Consider the following 23,150-nt stretch of genomic DNA (forward strand, 5'->3'; position numbering starts at 1 on the left):
TCTACCCCTTCGATAACGCCATCGCCCTCTGTTTCCCCCGCTGTTCCACTTTCTCCTGGTGGATTCTGAGATGGGTTTCGCGGGTATGGAGCGGCGCGCGGCGGCACCAAGAGAGAGATGAGATAATGGATCCGAGCCGTTTTTGGATGGTTGGGCTGTGTGATGGCGGTTTCGATTGGGCTGAATTAATCCTTACTGTTGGGCCGACAACCGCATGTTCAAGTTGGGCTTAAAACTCGTCTGAACATTATACTGATTTGTAGGTTTGTTTATACATATGAGGTGTGTGTGAGGCGTGCATGTGTTAGGTGGATGTGCGTACATGTATGAACAAATTCTATAGCTGTACCCAGATGAGAGGCTAAAAAAAATTTGTCGCCCACGGCCACATCCATCATCTGTCGCCTTTCACTGAATCGTTGCAAGTCCTTCATCCGAAGCTGCGACCATATGGGTCGTTTAACAGGAGTTTGATCCTGCATTCCTGCTCAATTCAACCACCTGGTAGGTTCCAAAAAAAAAAAAAATTCAACCACCTGGTTCGGAAGGTAAGGGTACCAAGGCATCCGTCCCCTATCAGACGAACACGATCCTTCGTCTTGCCCCCTGCTATGGTTAGAGTACACTTCACAGTTACACCGGCCGAGATGCCGATCCTCCCCTAACCTAGCCGCCCGCCCATGGCGAGGCCGGCGGCGAAGGCGCGGCCGCCGAAGCACCTGGTGGCGCTCGCCGTCGTCGCCGTCCTCGGCCTCGTGCTCGTCGTCGACTTCCTCTGGGCTTCGTCCACCTCCTCCGCCTGGTCCTCCGCCGCCTGGTCCTCCAGGCTTAACCTCTCGACCAGCCTCGCCGTGGAGGCGCCGCCCGTCGCGAAGGAGGTGAGGACTCCCTCCCCTTTCTCGCGCCCAATGCTTAGGGATGCTAGATTGCCGCCGCTGCTGAGGCTCGAGCGTCCTGTCTTCTGTGCTTCGGGGTAGGGTTTGGCGGGCGTAGTCACGAAGCGCCTACGGGATTGGTGAGATCTGGTGGGATTTAGGGAGTAATTGGGTAACGTGTGCGTGCTGATCGGCTGAGCTGAACATGTTCCCTTGGTTTGGGAGTTTTACTCGATCTGCTTCAGTCCAGATGCGCCGCCATTAAGAGTTAGGCGTAGACTTTAGCAATAGATTCATGTGTTTGTTTGGACTTCACTCTCCTCGTAGGAATGGAGATAGTCTGGTTGTGATACCCTTATCCACATATTGCTACAGCTCCTTGGGACTGTCTGCAGCAGTTTTCAACTAGTATTGCGCCAGTGCTCTGCTTTGGGTTTCTTCAGTGATGTTTACTACTAACTATCAAGAGTTCTGTACTGTTTATAATTCATATAAGCTTGCTTGTGAGACATATTGTATTTGCTCTGATTGGGTACACAATATTATGGGAGTAAAAGTTTTAAGAATATGCCTTTTTAATTTGAAATCTAGGCCCTAAATATCGTGTCCATTCACATTTGTTATCATACTTATGCCGATGACATTAATTTGGTATCATACAAACAGTAGATAATATCTTCTGTATGCCTGGATGACATGAATTTGGTGATCGCAGTTTTTCTTTCGAACCATTTGGTATCATACAGTAGTACACAATGTATAAAGTTATGTCCTGTGAAGAATTTTCAACCATCACTATGGTCTAAAACTCTGTTAGATTGGATTCTATTTGCAAGTTTACTTGGTTTGTTTATTCTCATTATGTTGCCACAATGGTCTCTCACAAAACTAGCCCATTTTATAATTTTCCTGTACAGAATAAGAAGGACAAGAAGCCTGTAGGTTCGATGGACATAAATGCAACTTTTGCAGACTTACCAGCTCCAGAATTAAAATGGGAGGAGATGGCTGAAGCACCTGTCGTACGTTTGGATGGTGCTGCTATACAGATTAAGAATCGCTTATATGTCTTTGCTGGATATGGCACAATTAACCATGTGAGGAACCTGCTTGATATGTCTTACATAGTTTTATACCTTCATGCTTTGTGTCTCAAGATATCTACTTTCTATAATCTATGACATCTGGTGCATGAAAAAGTGGAGCAGTGATGCTTCTTGCACCAGAGAATTTTGCCTTATATTTTGGGAAGTGTAATAAAGAAGTATTTGCCAATTTGGATATGAATGATAGTTCAAGTTAGCTACTTATACTCTTCATTTCATTAAAGAATGTACTATGTATTAAGATGTCAAGTTGTGAAAGAGACTGATAGCACTACTATACATTCAACTGATGGAAATCACATAGAGCGAATTGGGATTATGCAAGGTTCTAGTAAGCCTTAGTATTCACTGTTGCCTGCTCTTACATAATGGAATAAACTTGAATTACCTGTGCTAGGTATGATAATTTGTACCCTGATCCCATCTATTCCCTCCGTCCCAAAAAAAAATGTAAATCTCATTTCCCGAGGAGTCAAACAATTCCAACTTTGGCCGAATTCATACAAAATAGTATTAATATATATTACAACATAAGTATCTTTAGATTAATCATGTAATATATATCTATATTACATCAATTCGGAGACATGTTAGTAATTTTTTGTATAAATTTATTTAAAATTAAAAGTGTTTGACTTCTCGGGAAGCGAGATTTACATTCTTTTTGGGACGGAGGGAGTATTGAACAAGTAGTAACTTTGCTGGACTGCCAATTATACTAGTAAGAGCAGAATGCAAATTTCACTGAAGAGATCTACAGTTAGATATGAGTTATTTCAGTATGTTAAAAAATTTGCCTTCCCTGAGATTTTCCTTTCTCTTTTTTTTTTCTTTTCCATTTTGCAGGTGCATTCTCATGTTGATATATACAATTTCTCGGATAATACATGGGGTGGAAGATTTGATATGCCCAAGGACATGGCACATTCACATCTGGGGATGGTTACTGATGGAAGATTCATCTATGTGGTAACTGGACAGTATGGTCCGCAATGTAGGGGGCCTACAGCTCAAAATTTTGTATTGGACACAGAAACAAAAGAATGGCATGATTTGCCTCCATTGCCAGTTCCTAGGTACTAGTTTTGTTCTTCTAATTTGAATATATTTAAAAAATTGGGCATCCACCCGTTGTGCACTTACAGATTACTTGCACCTGAAAAGCTGTTGCCTTGTTGGTTCCTTGCTCCGTCAATGCAAATATTATGTTTGAATATTTGGCCAACATGTAGACTGTAAACAATTTGAACCAAATATCTTTCCGGTTTAAATTCTTTTGTTTAGATATGCTCCAGCAACTCAACTATGGAGAGGCAGACTTCATGTGATGGGTGGCAGCAAGGAGGATAGGCATGAGCCTGGGCTTGAACATTGGAGCCTCGCAGTAAAGGATGGGAAAGCATTGGAGAAAGAGTGGAGGAGTGAGATACCAATACCACTTGGAGGTCCTCATAGGTATATAACTTCCCTTACTATGTTGCCCTAAAATAACCTCCCCTTCCTATGTTATCATCAGTTGTTATTTTCGTTGGAAAGCAATGTTACTAGATGCCTATGCCCTAGGTTGTCTTGGCATTTTGCTACTGGGTGCATTTCCACTTTTCTTATGCTCTTGGCAACATTTATGCTGTTTGCAAATGTTTTCCTATAAATTTGGTTGCATGATTCAAAGAAGTTGGTTTGTGAATCCTGAAAACACTATCCTTAATTGTTAAATTGCTGAAGTTCTTACAAAATTATTTTGTTTACTTCCAGGGCTTGTGTTGTTGCAAATGATAAACTCCTTGTTATTGGTGGTCAAGAAGGTGATTTCATGGCCAAGCCTGGGTCTCCTATATTTAAGTGTGTTAGAAGAAGTGAGGTATGTTGATATGCCAATCTTATAGCTAATCGATGCACATTATGTGGGCCCTATGTTTTAAGATCAACTGGGATCTGTTTTCCCTACATAAAGGACAACTTAATCATATGCCGTTATGATTAGTAAATAAGCATCTAAACACCAAGCATACTGTACTTTGTTCAATAAATAGTGGCGCACCTGATTTCACCAGAAAGTGGATTGTCATTATGTCACTGCATTTTCTTTTCCAGAAAAACAAAAGACAAGGACATTTAGTCTGGTTTAACTATTTAAACTATCATATTATCACATATATTCAATAATTGCCATAACTGATGATTTTTAGTCAACCAGAATCAATTCAAGTACCTTTTAAATTTGGCATATTCTAGTTCAACTATATTCTTAGTAACCTTCAGATTTGCACTATTCTGTTTATCTATCTTATTGCCCTTCAAGCATTGACATAGGCCCTGTTTGTTTCCGCTTATCTGGAGTTCGTTTTTTTTAGAAGCAAGATTCTGTGATGATTTTGAGTTGAGGCCAGAATTCAAGTTCCTTTTAAATGTGACATAATTTTAGTTTCACTGTTTTCTTTGTTATTGCCCTTCAGCACTGCCATAGTTGATGTTTTGAGTTAAGACCAGAATCAATTCAAGTACCTTTTCAATGCAACATATTCTAGTTTCACTAGTTTCTTTTTTTTTTCTCGAATATGCAGGAGAGCTGCATATCATTGCATTAATAGAAGGAGAGTTTTGGCCAAAATAGCACACACACACACACACACGCTCCAAAAACAACGAGACCAACCAAGCTCACAACCAACAGCTAGTTGGGGAGCCTAGTAGCGACCATGGCACTAAGATCTTTAGCACCTGCAAGCATCCAAAATTCAGCTTCCTCCCGTGCAAGGAGGAGAGCTCTATTAATTCTAGGAGCAGCCCCATTGAACACCACATCATTCCTAGTCTTCCAAATACACCATGTTCCAAGCACAACCAAGGTGTTGAACCCTTGCTGTAAACTTGTGTGCAATTGGTCGCTACTCTGCTGCCACCAAGCGTAGAAGTCCACATTGACAGCTTGTGGGGTGAGTTCTTGCAGACCAAAAACAGAAAACCACTCATTCCAAAACTGGCGGGCAAACACACAAGCTGAGAGGAGATGATTGATCGTCTCATCCTCTTGCTCACAGAGGGGGCAGTGCTCCGGGTGAGGTAGTCCCCTGCGAGCAAGTCTATCCGCCGTCCAGCAGCGATTGTGGGCAACTAGCCATAAGAAAAACTTGCACTTCCTTGGCGCCCATGATCCCCAGATCAGTTTGCAAGGCTGAAAGCAAACCGACCCATTGAAAAAGGCCTCGTATGCTGATTTAGTAGAGAACTGCCCTGAAGCCTCAAAACACCATTTGTGAGTGTCTTCCACATCAGATTGTAATACCACCTCCTGAACTAGTGCCCAAATATCAAGATATTCAGATAAAACCGCCACTGAATAGTGGCCTTGGATGTCCTCCAGCCACTTGTCGTTTGTCAAAGCTTCCTGTACAGTTCGTTTGTTGACTCTCCTCCTTGGAACACAAGCAAATAAATTGGGAGCCAACATCTCAATGGAACGTCCATCCAGCCACCTGTCTGTCCAGAACTTTGCGTTTGCTCCATTGCCAACTTCTGAATGTACAGCAGTAGCAAACAGAGACTTGGTGCAGTTGTGCACTGGAATTGGGAAGGCGCTCCATGGCCTCTCCGGTTCAGTCTTGCCAAGCCACAACCAACGCACTCTGAGAGCCCAACCAAATCGCTGCAGGTCTAAAATGCCCAGTCCTCCAAGCTCTTTGGGCCTAGCGACTTTAGGCCAAGCTATTAAACAATGCCCTCCATTAGCCTCCTTCCTGCCCCGCCATAGAAAATTCCGACGAATCTTGTCAATGGCCTTTAAGCACCAAGGAGGCAGGTCCAAGGCAGATGCCACATAGATTAGCATTGCCGTGAGCACATGTTGAACCAATATAGCTCTTCCCGCCCGATTTAACAGGTCAGCTTTCCATCCTGGGAGCTGATCCGCAACTCTGTCAATAATTGGTTGGAGCTGAGACCGTGTCAGTTTCTTGATAGAAAGAGGAAGGCCAAGGTACTTGCACGGAAAGTTCTGGATCTCACAAGGGAGGTGAGCTTGCACTACCAATAGATCATCTCCAGAGCACTGAATGGGCAAGACACTGCTCTTCTGTATATTTGTTTTAAGACTAGTAGCCGACCCAAATAGCCGCAATATGTCCTCAACCATGTGCAAGTCAGTAGCAACCAGTCGGAGAAAGAGAACCACATCGTCAGCATACAAAGAAACCCGATGGTGTATATTTCTTGCTGCCAACGGTTGCAGTAATCCTTCATCATTAGCCTTCTTCACAATACTGTTGAAAACGTCCATGACTAGAATAAATAACATGGGCGATAAAGGACCACCTTGTCTCAGTCCACGCCGGTGAAATAGAGTCTCCCCAGGAATTCCATTAAGAAGGACACGAGTAGAAGAAGAGGCCAGCAACCCACTAATCAAGTTTCAGCATCTAGGACCAAAACCCCTTTTCTCTAGGATTTCCAGTAAGAAAGGCCATGAGACAGAGTCAAATGCCTTGGATATGTCAAGCTTCAGAAGTATACGGGGCTGTTTCTGTTGATGCAAGAATTTGGCAGTTTGTTGCACTAGAACAAAATTGTCATGAATGCAGCGGCCCTTGATAAAAGCACTTTGGTTTGCTGCCACAGTAACCTTCAGATTTGCACTATCTACTAGTTTCTTAGTAACCTTCAGATTTGCACTATCTTGTTTATATTTGTTATTGCCTCTCATCTAGAACCAATATTCTGCTTGTGCAGGTTGTGTATAGCAATGTTTATATGCTTGATGGGATGACGTGGAAGGAACTCCCACCTATGCCAAAACCAGATTCCCATATAGAGTTTGCTTGGGTGAATGTCAACAATTCTCTCATTATTGCTGGAGGTACCACTGATAAGCACCCAATAACCAAAAAGATGGTTTTGGTTGGTGAAGTATTTCGGTTCAATCTGGACACACTGGTAATTTTTTTTCCCTTTCTTTCTGTATTTTCCGTTCTATTGTAGAGATAATTCAGAAAAAGGATGGGAAATTTGAGGGAACAAAGTGTGCTTACTTCAGATATATTTTTTGTTTCTTGTCATACTGGGTTTTGGGTTTTCATGCTTTTCTTAGCAACAGATGGTATGTTAACAGCATTCTTCAGTGTAGTTAATACAAAAGCAACTAAAACCGTGTTAAAGTTTCTATATTTCCATGATGCTGAAAAACTGCGCAATAAGGTAGTTAATGGAAAGCATGAAACGCGAGTATCAGAATTGCATTATGTAAATCATTGAGGCCCTTGACCTGTCATTGTGACGCTACTGAGCCCCATCTACAGGAATGGAGTGTGATTGGGCGGTTACCATTCCGAATCAAGACCACGTTGGTAGGATACTGGGATGGATGGCTGTATTTCACTTCTGGGCAACGAGACAAAGGACCGAAAGACCCATCTCCTAAAAAGGTTGTCGGGTGCATGTTTAGAACTAAGTTGCATCTGTGATTTCCTTAGAACTGACATGACCAAGCCATTCTTTGCGTTCTTTCTTTTGGTACATAACTGTTTTGATCCCCTGTGGTGAGCGAATTCCTTGTTACCATACGGGAAACGGGTGGCCATTGCCACCGCTATGCTGTATGCTCATTCTTTTATTTATCGTAGAATCACACACTTTTGCACCATGTTGTACAGAGAGAATCGATCGACTACAGTGGCTGTCACAATCTTGTACATATATTACTTTTTATTCCTTTGAGCCCTTATGCTCATCTGTAGTGAAAGTGAATCCATTGGTTATCTTCTAAAATTAGTTTCAACATCAACTGGAGCTATTCTTAAGGTTGACTTCGACCCAACCTTCGGTCACATGCTTTCTGTGAGTGATGAAAGTGTTTCGTCTGATTCCTGCTACTTTACGCCCGTGTTAAAATCGTAAATCTGCTGGATACAGGCTGGGCTCCTTTGCCAAGCGATTAAATGTGCCTGGAGGATTGCGCTCCTTGCGTCCGTCAACTTGGTTGTCACATAAATCGCTGGGCTTGTCGCTGTTGATGACTACAGAATCCATTCGATTCCCATGAATATCAGCACTGGACGATCGATGCTCACAACACAAATCCAGAGGACAGCTGCAGGTGCTCGGGTAGCACCTTCTGGGTTACGCTTTTTTCTTTTTCTTTTATTTTTTGGTACCTTTTATTTTACTCGAAATCCCTACTATAGTAGACGTAGTGGCGCCTACAAGCATTTGTTTTCGACTTGCTAGCATTTCAAGCTTTCGACGTCTTGATGCATCCAGCTCTAGCATTATTCGTGCAGCACTGTACTGTACTGTAGCCAGTAGGAAGCTCAGCTCAGGGCTTGCTGAGGTCAGGGCCTGATCGATGAGCAGCTGAGCACACATCAGTAGCCTAGGTAGTGTCCCTGCCGTGTCACTCCCGGGTCCAGCGTGAAGCCACGAACTGTTTCTTTCGGTGCTCCCGCTACGTTGAAACGGTAAAAGCGGAAGAGTGGCGGACTAACGAACCGCGCATGCGCTGGAGCTTGACTAGCAGGTCGACGGTCGTCTGCAGGGCATTGTGTGAGCTCAGGCAACCGTTTTCCAATCAGACAGGTCGTGAATTTTATTCACATTCATAATGACTTTTTGCTGGACGTTGATGTGTTACTACCTTGGGCGCATACCGAGACTTTAGTGGTGTACTAACTGGTGTGGCCTGGCCTCCGTCCCTCTCTTAGCAGAGAAAAGGGGCAATTGGATTATTGGAGTCAATTGGACATTTGGACGCGCCTCGTGCATACAGATGGCCACGAAGCAGTCAGATTTCCAAGCAAGCCGGTCGCGATCACCGTGGACGGGCGCGAAGCTAGCGGACGCATCGCCGCTAGACCGTTAGGCGCGTCCGCACGCAGGCCCCGCCGGCGATCGACTCGGCTCCGAGGGTGAGTGGACGACCTCGACCCGAGACTGCCGGCCGCCATGGATTTGATTCGCATTCGCCTCGCCCCCGGACGCGCGACGCTTTCCGTCCTGACCTGCCTCCCCAACGGCCAGCGTGTCAGATTGTTTGGTGGGTAGAGCCGCCTGACAGACAGAAAGATGGGTCGCCGCCTAATCCTATCCCCTTGCGGGCGGCCGCCATGTGCTCGCCGCCCAGGCTCCAGGCCCCGGCGTTGCATGTGTGCCGATGCATGATTCGCCCTTCCACCAGCGCGACCTTCTTGTTGCGGCGTCCGGCCACGGGTGCGATCAGAATCCGGTCAGACCTAGTCGGGACGCCAAGCTAGCCACCGGTGCCACCACGGCGAGAAGGTGCACCGCCTGCAGCCACTCCACTTGCTGCATGCTGAGCGCCTCCTCCTGACTCCTGAGCGGCATTCACTGGCAGGTCGCAGCCATTCCATCCCGTGTCGTCAGCTACTCAGCTCACGAGCCTCCGTAACGTCCTGCCCCTCCAAACTCCAAAGTGGCCTACGAGACCATTTTAGGTTATCTCGCACGCACCGACCAATCAGAATCAGGTCGGTCTCAAACCCTCAGCTCAAGCGGAGCATGCCCGTCCACACAAAACCAGCCGAACGTTTGGATCACCTTCACATAAAACCCTTCTTTTTTTGTTATTCAGGTAAGGTGGTGAGATCTCTGATCAAAGGAAGAGTTGAAAAGGGTTCCAGAGCGGCACTTCCAACATGGGCACAAGGTGTCGCTTCCAAGTTCCAATCCACCACCATGAGTCCATGACTAAAACCCTGTGCTGTTTTAGCTTTGGATTATGAGAAGCTGAGCGGTGGATTGTGGCATCTCTCTCCCCTGTTTCCTGTTCATTTCCTTGTACTTAAGAGGAGATCGAGTGGCATTTGGGCGAGTGCTCGGAGAGGGAGTAAACCCACACTTGTTATATTCGTAATAATGCAGTGAGCAAATATCTGATCTGAGAAATAATAAGCCAATCCAACGCCCCCGCGTCGTCCTCTCTGGTCGACTCGGGCGGCTCTCCATCGCTCCACCTAACCTCACCTCCAGTCCACCACTGCTCCTTGCCTCCGCCACCGCCGGAGCAGCCCGTTGGAAATCCGGTGAGCTGCGAGGAGGGCGGCGGCGGGGCCTTCCCCCTTGTTCCTTCTTCTTTCCCCACCTCCCTCTCCCTTCTTCCTCCCCTCCGCTCTTCTTCTCCTCTACTCCCTGGACATGGCAGACGGTCAGATCCACTCGAAGTGGCTGGATTCGCGCGTTGGTGGCCGGATCCACGCATTGCTGGTCGTTACAGGCAGGTACCGACGTTGGTTGGTCCTAGCATCGGAGACGGCGGCGGGAGGGCGCACAGTCGGTGACCACATGTCGGGCTCCTCGGCACCCCCTGCTGCTCGGTGCGAAGGCGCAACTCTGCAGCGGGCTCAGCTCGGCGGCGGCGGTCCGACCCTGCGCCTGTCTTGGCGCTGCGGCAGCGGCCCGGCTGGGTGGCGGGCATGGATTTGCGGCGACGCGCGGCCCGGCAGCGGGCTCGGCGTTGCGGAGCAGCGGGGGTGATACGGCCCTACGCCAGTCACGGCGTAGCTGCGGTGGGCTCTACCGCAGCTGCGGCTTCGCGGTCAATAGCGGCATCGCGGTTGGCGCGACGGCCCATGGAATGCGCTGGGTCCGTGCAGCAGTGTGTCGGCGACGCCGCAGTAGCGTGGCCAATGGCGGCTATCTCGAGCATATGCCATGGCTGCCGCCTTGCGGAGGCGCACCAGCAGCTCTATGTTGGTGGGGCTGGAGGCGCCATCCGTCTCTTTACACTGTACTGACGATGCAGGTGATAATAATCCAACTCTCCTTGGGACAACGTGGACGGTGCCATTGGTGTCGTGTGCTTGTTGAAGGTGGTGTCGAGCATCTCCGCTTCTAGTGCCGTGTCCTTCCTGAAGTCAGCACTGGGCATTTCCTAGCGCGCAGGTTTCATCATTCGTCGCTCAGCTGTTGCAGGGCGCCTCCAGGGCCGGCTCACCGTTTTCAAGGGCCTTAGGGCGAGCTGGACACTATAGATTTTTTAGACCAACTATTTTTCATTTGTGATGGACTGATGGTAATTTAAAAAAATATAAAAATTCGATTAATATATGTAATTCATGAAGAATAAAGTTAATATTACAAACTAAAATAACATAAACATAAAACTAGAATTAGCTTCAATCTGCTAAAGCGCTAGTGCTAGCGCCAAGACAACAGATGCTCGTGCGGGCCTGCATGTGTATAAGTGCATCAGACTCCAATCTACGGTGTCGGTGGCTGGATGTTTAGAGAAGGAGAACACCCGGCGTCGGATCCGAGTGAAAACAGATGAAAACGAAACGCCGAACTCCGAGTCGCGATCGCGGCGTGGAAGGGCGAAAGGGCGGAAGTCCGGAAGATCGGGAGCTACTTGGACCCCGAGTGGATATTAGGCATCATAAGCTACTTTCTTCTTAATGTGCCCAAAGTAAGAAGTTAGGTTGGCCCAATATATCAGTTCGAGGTAAATATAAAAAAATTGTATTATGTGTGATAGTTTGACTACCAGTCACACATGTGAATTCTAATATTTGCCGGAAGACCTGCGTGCCTGGCTGTCTGCTCGTATACTCCAAGTTGATCCAAGTACTACTCCCTACGACATACTAGATATTAGGCTCCCCTCCTCTGTGGGTCCCAGGCCATCTGTGACATACCGGTCCTGGATTTAATAGGACTAATAGGATATTCATACCAACAAGTAGCAACTTCTTTTTCTGAAATCGATCACGAAAGAATTCCAAGGTTAAGCGTGCTTGGCCTGGAGCAATTTCGAGATGGGTGACCGACCGGGAACTTCTTTCCGGGTGCGCACGAGTAGCCTGGAGCAATTTCGGCCTTCGGGATGTGTGACCGACCGGGAACTTCTTCCCGGATGCGCACGAGTGAGGACAAAGTGTGCAGAAAAGACTTGTGTTGGTCTGTGAGAGTAATCTATGTCCTATAAAGCTGCCAGATGTAAGCGTGGCCTGGCCAAAAAAGAACGTTCCTGGCTTGGGATCTTAAGGGGAGCAATTTCGGGATGGGTGACCGACCGGGAACTTCTTCCCGGATGCGCACGAGTGAGGACAAAGTGTGCAGAAAAGACTTGTGTTGGTCTGTGAGAGTAATCTATGTCCTATAAAGCTGCCAGATGTAAGCGTGGCCTGGCCAAAAAAGGACGTTCCTGGCTTGGGATCTTAAGGGGTGAGTATGTGACATCCCGGCTTAATAGGATTAATAGAATACTCATACCAACAAGTTGCAATTTTTTTCTGGAAGCCGATCTCGAAAGAACCCCGAGGTTAAACATGTTTGGCCTGGAGTAGAAAAGACTTGTGTTGGTCTGTGAGGTAGTCTATTTCCTATAAAGCTGCCAGATGTAAGCGGGCCCGACCTCGAAGAGGTGGGACGTTACACCATCGCCCTGGATGCCCTCCCCCTTAAGGTGGCTCTGGACGCCTCTCCCCTTTCTCTTTTTTCTTTCTTTCTAAAGAAATAAAAATACAAAAAAAATAAAAATACAAAAAAATAAAAATACAAAAAAAGAATGTAGCAAGTGGTGGCGGCGTTGGTTTAGTTGCTGCAGAGTTGGCGCTCGGGTGGAGACCGGCTAGTATGGTTGAGTCTGAGTTGTGCGGTTTGTGTCGATGTCCCAATCCGACCGAATATAGTTGTTACGGATCGTGTCGATATCCTCATCCGACCAATAGCTTAGTTGAGGTGAGCATGTGTTGATGTGTCAATCTAACTTGCTCGTGTTGTTTTTTCTTCCATTTGTTGTTTTGTCCAGTCGAGGCTTCATCATTTTTACAATATAATCGGCGGCTCTCATGTCTAGTTCGTTTTTTTTAAAAAAAATCTGATCTGAACCGCAATGTGAAGTCGATAGAGATAGATTGCTAGATTGTAGAATATGTAGGGTAAAGATCATGGAATCTGAAAAAAAACTTCTTTCATCTACGTATTGTAATCTGAAATCTGAAACTAAAATAAAGAAACTAAAATAAATAGATCCTAATAGAACCGAAATTTCACTTGGTAGATCTTGTTCATCTAGCTGGCATTAGCATGACTCAACCATATAGGGCACGATATGTGTGATGTGCATCCAACCGTTACTGCTGGCATTTCTTGAAGCACAACGTCTATAATGCCATTTTCCAGCACATACGTGGATGGTTGTGAGTCCTGCTAATGCCACCAAAAGAAATAAAAATATACCAAGAGATATTGTTAAATTTCCAGCACATATGAGATTTATATGGCCTAGCCTCATTTTATTCACCTGACACGCAGCTTTAGCAGCACAATTCAACCACTCACAGTTCACGTGAGAAGAGATATAGTGTGCTCATCTTATTTACCTGACTTGCATGTTTAGCAGCACAACTCTACCAATCACCTACCTGAAAAAAAAACTCTACCAATCACCGTTCACGTGAAAATGGTATAGTGTGAACCATTTCACACCACACTTGTCGGTACCCCAGGACTGGGGTACCCCCTCTTGCTGTGTCTAGGCAAGAGTCTCGTAGTTATCCTTAACTACGCCCTGACGGCCGAAAAGCCGGACCCCTGTGGTCCGGAGCCCTACTCTCCCGGCAAACGGCCCCGGACCCGCTCCCCGCTTGAGGAGGGTCCGGTGACGCCACATGTCCCGGAGGAGGTAACCCTCAGCCAAAACAGGTGGGGGCCCTGGACCTCCCAGGGAGTTCCGGACCCCCGACGGGTCCCGGACCCCATATAATATCCGACCCCTCAGCAGGGAGGAACCGACACCCCGCCTGGGGCTGGTCCGGAGCAGCCACGTGTCTGTGGGTGCAGGCACGCGTGCGGGACCGTGTGGCATCCACTGGAAGACTCGCCTACCTACCGCATTTAATACGGTAGGCGGAAGAACGCTCTGCCACAGCAGAGCCCGAGGCGGCTTTTGTCATGTTGCACTGTTGGTCGCATGTTACTAAGGCGCACAATGCAGTCTCTAGCGCCGCCCACGCCGCGTATGTCAGTCTACTATGCCAGTTGGACATGACGGCTCAGTTTCGCCCATGATGACGCATGCACGATAGCCTTGACAGACTACGCCGCAAGCTACATTGCCCCAACGGGCGCCTCGCCGATGGGACAAATAAAAACCCCCTCGGTCAGAAAGTCTACAGGGCAATGAAGCGTATCCGAGAAGAGATTCTCAACCGCTGTAGCTCCATTGAATCCTTCTGAGCAGTATATTATACATCCACGTTAGGCCCACCTGTCGGGGTCTGAACGCCTGTGTATGCGTCCCCTTGGTCTATAAAAGGGAGACGCTCGCTAGAGGAAGGGCATTCAAGCCCGACGGGGCAGAGGATAGACTCATTCATACTAAGTGCAATACACCACACAGTGGATGTAGGGTATTACGCTCCGGCGGCCCGAACCACTCTAAATCCGTGTGTTCTTGCGTTCTTGCCCCCGAGGTAGATCGGCCTAATAGCTTGGCACTTCCCCGAGTACTCCCCCTCAGGGAATAGGCGGGTGCGTTCCGCCATCCGGCTGTGGGTACCCCCAAAAAGCCCACGACATTTGGCGCTGTCCGTGGGGAGGTGCAAGCGTTGGCTAGATCTCCAGGCTTCTGAGGTTGAGCTCATCCTCTGCAACGGCGACGAGAAGATGAAGAGAGGCATGGCGGCACCTACGCCGCATGCCATAGTGCCGAGGCAGCGGTGCCCTCGGTGCGGCGGCGCACGGCAGTGGCGCGCAGCGGAGACTCCCGCTGTGCGTCACCCTACAACACCTCCGCGTCGGCTCAAGGTTTTCTCTCAAGCAACCACCAGTTTACCCTACGGCGACATGGCGTCGGCTCAAGGCTTTCTCTCAATGTGAAGCCTGGAGCCGACCACTGTGCCCCGGGGGAAGTCTACTATCGTCTCCTCCCTCGCCAGGACCGTGTCTCTCTTGGTGCTGCTGCAGACAGGATCCTGCCATCAGGTGCGGGGCCTAACGCTAGCACCAAGGTCGAGCCGGCGAACGACCGCCCTTCTCCACGCCCCGTGCTCATCCAAATGAGCACCCAGCTCGTGATGAGCAATCATCGGGCTGGCTTCCGGCGGCAGACGGCGGCGGCTGGGCCACTCCCATTCAAAGCCAAAGAATTCGTCTCCATGCTACCTAGGTATATGACAGTTCTTAGACAGGGAAGGGCCCCCCGAGCTCCCGAGGTGATGCTAGATGATGCAGTTCATGCACGTCTAGGATACCTTCGCCTCCGACGACTGTGGAGAACTCAAAGGTAGCGATTCCACTCTGGTTGGGAATATGCATGCCTTACAAAAGGCGGCCGTAGGTTACCCCTAGATAGGACTAGGAGAGTACATCCTTGTAATAACATGGCGCCTACGTGTGGTCCGGAGCGGTAAAGGTCCGCCCTTGTAAACCCGATCTCTGGCTTCATCGCACAAACAGGCAACGCCAGCAAGTGGTCTAAGAGCGGTAGAGGTCCAGCCTCGTAACCCCGACCTCTGATATACACCACGATAACCACAATAAAGGAAAATTGCTTTCTCAAGTCTTATCTGAACTTTACCTTGGTTACACTTATCCGTTTTAACTGTGTCCTTCTCCCAAACGGAGTCTTTTCTTTAGTTACTAACGATCCAAGTTGAGTTGCTGGCTTGTGGTCAGGTGTGGACACCCCTTCTAGTTGGATGGCAGTTCGGACCCCTAGGGACCTGCTCAGGAGAAGTGGTGCCCGTATCCTGGGGTAGAGAAGCTCCGCGTAGCTTAGCCTGTTAATGTACCCTAAGCCTATGTACTTCACTGCCCTGTTACGAGTTCCCTAGTATCCGAGACTGTTGTCCCTAGAGGTCCCGGGCTCCTTTCTGATATAAGGCCTGGTTTCCTACACCTTGCTGCAAGGACCGGTGGCATAATTCATGGGATCGTCAGCAACGACTTCAAGTCCACTCCGGTGGCCCGCTCCGGCAGAGACCACTCGCCACGGTCGACTCAAGTCCACTCCGGTGGCCCGCTCCGGCGGAGACCGCTCGCCACGGTCGACTCAAGTCCATTCCGGTGGCCCGCTCCAGCGGAGGCCGCTCGCCACGGTCGACTCAAGTCCACTCCGGTGGCCTGCTCCGGCGGAGACCGCTCGCCACGGTCGCCAGGAGCCAGGTCCGGGGAAGTGTTTCTCGCTCCCTGAGCGGTCCGAGGTCCGTGTAGCCGCTTGGCATTGGTTCCATAACCCAAGCATACACCTTCGCCGCCCTAAGGAAAGCACTCTAGTACCTGAACCTGGCAATAGGTGTTCCGGCCTCCAAGGGGTCCGGAGTACCCGCTCTCGACATGAGCACACCAACACAGCCAAGTTGCGTGGAAACACATCACGATAGTGGCCCCACCCGCGGGTTCGTACCTTTCCCGAGGTGGGCCCGGGGGCCACTGTCGGTACCCCAGAACTGGGGTACCCCCTCTTGCTGTGTCTAGGCAAGAGTCTCGTAGTTATCCGTAACTACGCCCTGACGGCCGAGCAGCCGGACCCCTGTGGTCCGGAGCCATACTCTCCCGGCAAACGGCCCCGGACCCACTCCCCGCTTGAGGAGGGTCCGGTGACGCCACATGTCCCGGAGGAGGTAACCCTCAGCCAAAACAGCTGGGGGCCCCGGACCTCCCAGGGAGTTCCGGACCCCACATACTATCTGGACCCCTCAGCAGGAGGAACCGACACCCCGCCTGGGGCTGGTCCGGAGCCGCCACGTGTCTGTGGGTGCAGGCACGCGTGCGGGACCGCATGGCTTCCACTGGAAGACTCGCCTACCTACCGCATTCAATACGGTAGGCAGAAGAACGCTCTGCCACAGCAGAGCCCGAGGCGGCTTTTCCCAGGTTGCACTGTTGGTCGCGTGTTACCAAGGCGCACAGTGCAGTCTCTAGCGCCGTCCACGCCGCGTATGTCAGTCTACTATGCTAGTTGGACATGACGGCTCGGTTTCGCCCATGATGACGCCTGCACGGTAGCCTTGACAGACTATGCCGCAAGCTACATTGCCCCAACGGGCGCCTCGCCGATGGGACAAATAAAACCCCCTCGGTCAGAAAGTCTACAGGGAAATGAAGCGTATCCGAGAAGAGATTCTCAACCGTTATAGCTCCATTGAAGCCTTCTGAGCAGTATATTATACATTCACGTTAGACCCACCTGTCGGGGTCTGAACGCCTGTGTATGCGTCCCCTTGGTCTATAAAAGAGAGACGCTCGCTAGAGGAATGTCATTCAAGCCCGGCGGGGCAGATGATAGACTCATTCATACTAAGTGCAATACACCACACAGTGAATGTAGGGTATTACGCTCCAGCGGCCCGAACCATTCTAAATCTGTGTGTTCTTGCGTTCTTGCCCCCGAGCTAGATCGGCCTAATAGCTTGGCACTTCCCCAAGTACTCCCCCTCAGGGAATAGGCGGGTGCGTTCCGCCACCCGGCTGTGGGTCCCCAAAATGCCCACGACAAGACTCATTACTGAAACGTACCGTTCTTGTTTCCTACACTGATATTTTTTTGAGGCGCAAAGTTCATGACCATATTTGATACACATCCCATATGATTTTTGTACATTTTTTTCATACAAAAAGTTACCAGCGTCTTAGTGTCTGGATTAAGAGAAAGATATTTTCACCAAATCCAACATATACATTACTCCATCCGTCCTGTAGTATAAGTCATTCTAGTAATTTAGGATAAATTAAAAAAAAAGAATAAAAGGTATCTACCCTTCAAAAACTCTTGCGCTCTGTTCAGCTGGTTTGTCAAAGCCAGCAAATAGTATTTTTTTCTCATACCAAATCAGTATCAGCCAACAGTATTTTTCTCTAACAACAAATCAACACCAGCTACCAACCACAACCAACCAAACAAAATATTAGTTTATTAGCTGTAATTAAAGTTGTTCCTAAGATTAAGCACCATGGCAAGGAATAAAAAAGATAAGTATTTTACAGCTAAGAGTTATAGGAAATTAAATGATTTGCTTTAATATTTATCTAAATTTCTAGAATATCTTATATTTAAGTATAAATTTTAAATCCTTCTATATCTTGCATTGACCATGTTTTGTAACATTTTACATAAAAAGACGAATGCATGCATGGAGTACTAAACGAAGTTTATTTGCGAAACTTTTTCATGGATGTATGTAACTTTTCAAGACGTATCTAATGAGCCAAATTCCACCATGATTGGTTACATTAACGCTACAGTACCGATTACCGCCTTTCATCCACCACTCGCTCTCCAGCCAGTTCTGGCAACAGTTGCCATGGTTCACCAAACCGGTGGGAACCGGTCCGGTTTGACTGGTTACCGGTCAAACCGGTCCGGCCCGGTTCCGGTTTGGGCCGGTACCAAACCGGCCCAAATTCAAAATTCAAATTTGAAATAAAAAAATAAAAAATTCCTAAAAATACTTTAAGGTGCGACGAATCTAATGGTGTCAAATTTTCTCAAAAATTTGTTCATTTAGTATAGTTTGCGAGGATTTGAAGTTAAACAAAAAAAGTGTGCATACAAAATTATACAAATACAATGTAAAAGTAGTACAAAAGAGGGTTGGAGGGTTCATTTAGACTAAAATATGTTATACAAATATTTATTTAGTATACTTTGCTGGCATTTGAATTTAAACCAAAAAAAAAATTGAATTTGACCGGTTACCAGTCAAACCGGCCGGTAAACCGGTCAAACCAGCCGGTAAACCGATCAAACCGACCCGTAAGCCGGTCGGAACCGATTGAACATTTAATTTTGAATTTAATCGGTTTCCGATCAAACCGGTCCGGTAAACCATTACCGGACCGCGCCGGTTTGACTGCTAGCTGCAAGCCTGCAAATCTCCCAGCTCTCGAGGAGCCCAGCCCAAGCTGGCAACCATTTTCACCGCGCCGTCCTCGTGCCTACTGTTCACCCCTACGTCTCCGGCGACCCCGCGGCACAGTCCACGCACGACCCCACCGACCCAACCAGAACCAACGCCTTGTTTAATTGCAGGTTGTAAATTTTTTGAAAGAGTATTTTTTTATATTTGAAATACTAAACATAGACTAATCACAAAATAAGTTACAGAACTCGTCTCTAAATCGCGAGACGAATCTAATGATCCTAATTAATCTGTCAGTAGAGGTGTTTACTATAGCAATTTAGCGTCTAATTACGGCCTAATTAGATTCGTCTCGCGATTTTACAAGCAAATTGTGCAATGCATTTTTTATTTCGTCTATATTTAAGTCTCTATGCAGTGCTGAAAAAAAATTAGAATTTTGAACTTTGCAACTAAAGCCAACCCCACTACCACTAGAGCCGAGCCGAGCGCGCACCACGCCGCACGCCAGACGACACGGCGCACCACCACCACCTCACTCTCCGACCCTCCCTCGCCGCCTGACCCAGTGCTCTGCTCCCTCCCCATCCACTCCACCATCCCCGCCAGGCCGGGACTCAGATTCCATGACATTGGAATGGCATGTTACGGTGTAACATTTGAGCGATCTAGAGCCTTAAAAACGAATCTAACAATCCACTGTGCCGGCCACCCCTAGACCTCCGTTTTGACCCGCGGACTCCGTTTTCCTCCCGTTTACAACCGCCCAAGCGCCGCTCGTCGCCGAATCCATCCCGAGCGCGTCGCTCCTCTTCCCCCCACAACCGCCGCCGTGGCGCTGGGAGGGGAACCATTGCCGTGGGAGGTCGGGGATGCCGGTGGCGCGGGATTCCGCCAGGGCCGTCGCCGCGGGAGGCTGGCGGGGCCGCCGCCGCGGGACTCCGCCTGGGACGCCGCGGGGGATGGCGCCGCGGATACTGCTGATCGGCTTCCTCGCGCAGCGCTCGCCCGGTCCTGCCTTGCGCGGTGCCCGCTCGCCTACCTGGCGGCTGGCCACCGGACTGAATCGCGGCTGCCGCGCGAGGCCACGGTCACGGTCGCCTCCGTTATGACGCCGACCACTTCGTCGTCCGCGGCGTCTGCGGAGCCCGTCACCGCCACCACGTGCCTCGAGGCATGCTGCATCGCGGCGATGAGGTGGTGCAGCTCCCTCTCGGTCTGCCTGCGCGCGCGTGCGACGCGGCCACTGCCGCGCCGGGTGCCCGCCAGTGCGTCCGCCATGCTCTGCCTCACCGCGAGCATCGCGGCGCTGAACGTGCCGTATGCGGCGTCGAACGCCTGGTCACCGGCATCGCGAAGGGCCGCCGTGGCCCATGGCGTGGCGAGCGTCTCGCCGAGCTCCACGAGGACGGCCTCCAGAAGCGCGAGGCCGTAGCCGGAGGATTAGGAGCTGCCCGCCACTTCGCTGTAGCAGCAGGACCATGCCCAAAGCGCGCGCACGCCACAAGGTGTCCTCGAGGCGCGCGAGCGCCGGGTGGCACGGCTCGCTCGTGGAACGCGCGTGCGCCGCGGCCGCGGCCTTCCTCGTCGTCCTCCCGGTGCTGCGCAGCCCCAGCGCTCTCCCGCTGCGGCGCCCCCGGTGGGCTCCTGCGGCGGCCGCCTCCTCCCCAATCGCGCCGGGACGACGGGACCGACGGCCTCCCTCGACGGCGACCTGGCGTCTCCGTCAATTGGCGCTCGCGCGAGGAGCGGGATTGGGGCCACCACAGCGGCGTCCCGGCCGGACGCAGGCGATCGAGCCGAGCGCGGGGAACGGAGGCGGCGCCGCGTGCGGCACTGGCGCGCGGTACTGTTACCCTGCAACGGGTGAAACGGACACTTCTTTAGCTGCGTGCGGGCCTAAGAAGCGGAGTCGTTGGATTCAATATCGAGGGCGGAGGGAGAACGCTCAAATGTTAAGCCGTGACATGCCATGGCAATTTCAAGGAATCTGAGTCACCAGGCAGGCAGTCTCCCCTCTCCCACCTGGTCAAACCACTCCCCCATCTTCCCCTCCCCCACCACCACCACCACCACCGCGACAACCCGCGCGCATCCGCCCGCCATGCCTCCTCCCCGCCTCCTCCTGCCGCTCCTCCTCCTCCTCCTCCTGCTCGCCCCGCCCGCCGCGCCGCAGCCCGCGCCGGCGCCGCAGGAGGACGACCTGAAATGCCTCAAGGGCTTCAAGTCCGGCCTCCGCGACCCGGACGGGCGCCTCGCCTCCTGGGACTTCACCAACACCTCCGGCGGCGCCGTCTGCAACTACAACGGCATCTTATGCTGGAACATGCAGGAGTCCCGCGTCCTCTCGCTCTCGCTCTCCGGGTTCGGCCTCCAGGGCGCCCTCCCCTCCGCCCTCCAGTACTGCCGCGCCGCCACCACGCTCGACCTCTCCGACAACGAGCTCGACGGCCAGATACCCCCCGCGCTCTGCGACTGGCTCCCCTTCGTCGTCAACCTCGACCTCTCCTCTAACAAGCTCACCGGCCCCATCCCCGCGGAGCTCGCCAACTGCCGCTTCCTCAACACGCTCAAGCTCTCCGGCAACCAGCTCTCCGGCCAGATCCCCGCCTCCCTCGCGCGCCTCGACCGACTCAAGTCGCTCGACCTCTCGGGGAACAAGCTCGACGGCCAGATCCCGACCCAGCTGGGCGCCAACTTCCCCAAGGACTCCTTCTCTGGGAACTCGGGCCTCTGCGGCCGCCCCGTCTCCTCGCGCTGCGGCCGCGGGCTGGGGGGCGCCGGCCTCGGCATCGTCATCGCCGCGGGGGTCTTCGGGGCCGCCGCTTCGCTGCTCCTCGCCTACTTCTTCTGGCGGTGCACCGGCAAGGGGCGCCGCCGCCAGAGGCGCGGCGGCAGCGAGTCCGGCGGCGCTGCCGTCGAGGACGGGAGCTGGTGGGCGGAGAGGCTGCGGGCGGCGCACAACCGATTGGCTCCGGTCTCCCTCTTCCAGAAGCCGATCGTCAAGGTCAAGCTGGCTGACCTGATGGCCGCCACGCAGGACTTCAACACCAGCCACATCGTGGTCGCCGGGAGCTCACGGGCGGGGACTGCTTACCGAGCAGTGCTTCGGGACGGGTCCGCGCTGACGGTCAAGCGCCTGCACTCCTGCCCGCTCTCGGAGAAGGCTTTCAGAGCAGAGATGGGGCGGATTGGGCAGCTGCGTCATCCCAACATCGTGCCACTGCTGGGGTTCTGTGTTGTCGAGGATGAGAGGCTGCTGGTGTACAAGCATATGGAGAGTGGGGCTCTTTCGTCGGTGATGAAGAAGCCAGGGGAAGCGCCGCTGGATTGGGCAACACGACTCAGGATCGCAGTTGGGGCAGCAAGAGGCCTCGCGTGGCTGCACCATGGGTTCCAGGTTCTGCAGATTCATCAGAATTTGAGCTCAAGTGCTGTGCTTCTTGATGAGGATTATGAGGCTCGGATCACGGATGTTGGGCTCACGAGGCTGGTCCGGATGACGCCTGGCGAGGGCGGTGATACTAGTCCTTTCCTGAATGGGGACTTTGGGGAGTTTGGCTATGTTGCCCCAGAGTGTGCTAGCAATCCAGTTGGTACAATGAAAGGCGATGCATATGCATTTGGAGTGATATTGTTTGAGCTTGTGAGTGGGCAGGAGGCTGCTGCTGTGGTAACTGATGTGACGGGGGAAGGGTTCAAAGGGACATTGGTGGATTGGGTAAATCAGCTCAAGGCTTCTGGTCGGATTGGTGATGTTGTTGATAGGCCATTGCGCGGAAAGGGTCATGACAAGGAGATTGAGGAGTTCTTGAAGGTTGCATTTGCATGTACCCAGCCTCGTCCGAAGGAGAGGTACTCAATGTATCGGGCTTATCATGCTCTGAAGAGCATTGGACAGGGCCGTGATGTCTCAGAGCAGTTTGATGAGTTCCCGCTGGCCTACAACAAGGAAGATTCAGACACCATGTAGCTGATGCTGATCACGCAGTGGATTGTGAAACCTTTTGGTGAGGCTCAATGATGCTATACATACAGCCTTGTTATGGGCGGATCAGGGGCATCATGATTGGTAAGCCAACCATATTGAGGCACCAAAGTTGTCGCTGGATGCTAGGTGGTCAATTTGATCGTTGCATCAACTCGGAATGCGATAATCATGTAAGCTGTAAGATCTGTTTGCAATTCTGTATCTCTATTTGAGCTACTGCTAGTGCTTGTAGTATCTGTATGGAACTGTAATTCTTGATGTGCCTAAATCCTGATATCACCTTTCAAAGTTCCATCTTGGAACAACCAGCATACTGTTCAGTCATTAGATGGGCACTTTTAAGTTCCATTACTTTGAAACTTAGTAT

The 23,150-nt window shown here is 50.6% G+C and overlaps 2 protein-coding genes and 1 pseudogene across 2 annotated transcripts; 2 read left to right on the top strand and 1 right to left on the bottom strand.

Annotated features, from left to right (window-relative positions):
• The first annotated feature begins 578 nt into the window (after positions 1 to 578).
• On the top strand, positions 579 to 7,744 carry LOC120690997 (kelch repeat-containing protein At3g27220-like). The gene is made up of 7 exons (XM_039973947.1): positions 579 to 878; positions 1,793 to 1,972; positions 2,828 to 3,057; positions 3,266 to 3,436; positions 3,737 to 3,842; positions 6,707 to 6,910; positions 7,273 to 7,744. Exons 1-7 carry the CDS (start codon positions 681 to 683, stop codon positions 7,435 to 7,437), a joined length of 1,254 nt encoding a protein of 417 aa, XP_039829881.1. The 5' UTR covers positions 579 to 680; the 3' UTR covers positions 7,438 to 7,744.
• Positions 7,745 to 19,381: 11,637 nt separating this feature from the next.
• Positions 19,382 to 20,898, bottom strand: LOC120689159 (annotated as a pseudogene).
• On the top strand, positions 20,782 to 23,146 carry LOC120690994 (inactive LRR receptor-like serine/threonine-protein kinase BIR2). The gene has a single exon (XM_039973944.1). It carries the CDS (start codon positions 20,897 to 20,899, stop codon positions 22,763 to 22,765), a length of 1,869 nt encoding a protein of 622 aa, XP_039829878.1. The 5' UTR covers positions 20,782 to 20,896; the 3' UTR covers positions 22,766 to 23,146.
• The last annotated feature ends 4 nt before the right edge of the window (positions 23,147 to 23,150 follow it).

Source organism: Panicum virgatum, chromosome 9N, assembly GCF_016808335.1.
Source record: "Panicum virgatum strain AP13 chromosome 9N, P.virgatum_v5, whole genome shotgun sequence".
NCBI classification, from domain to species: Eukaryota; Viridiplantae; Streptophyta; class Magnoliopsida; order Poales; family Poaceae; genus Panicum; species Panicum virgatum.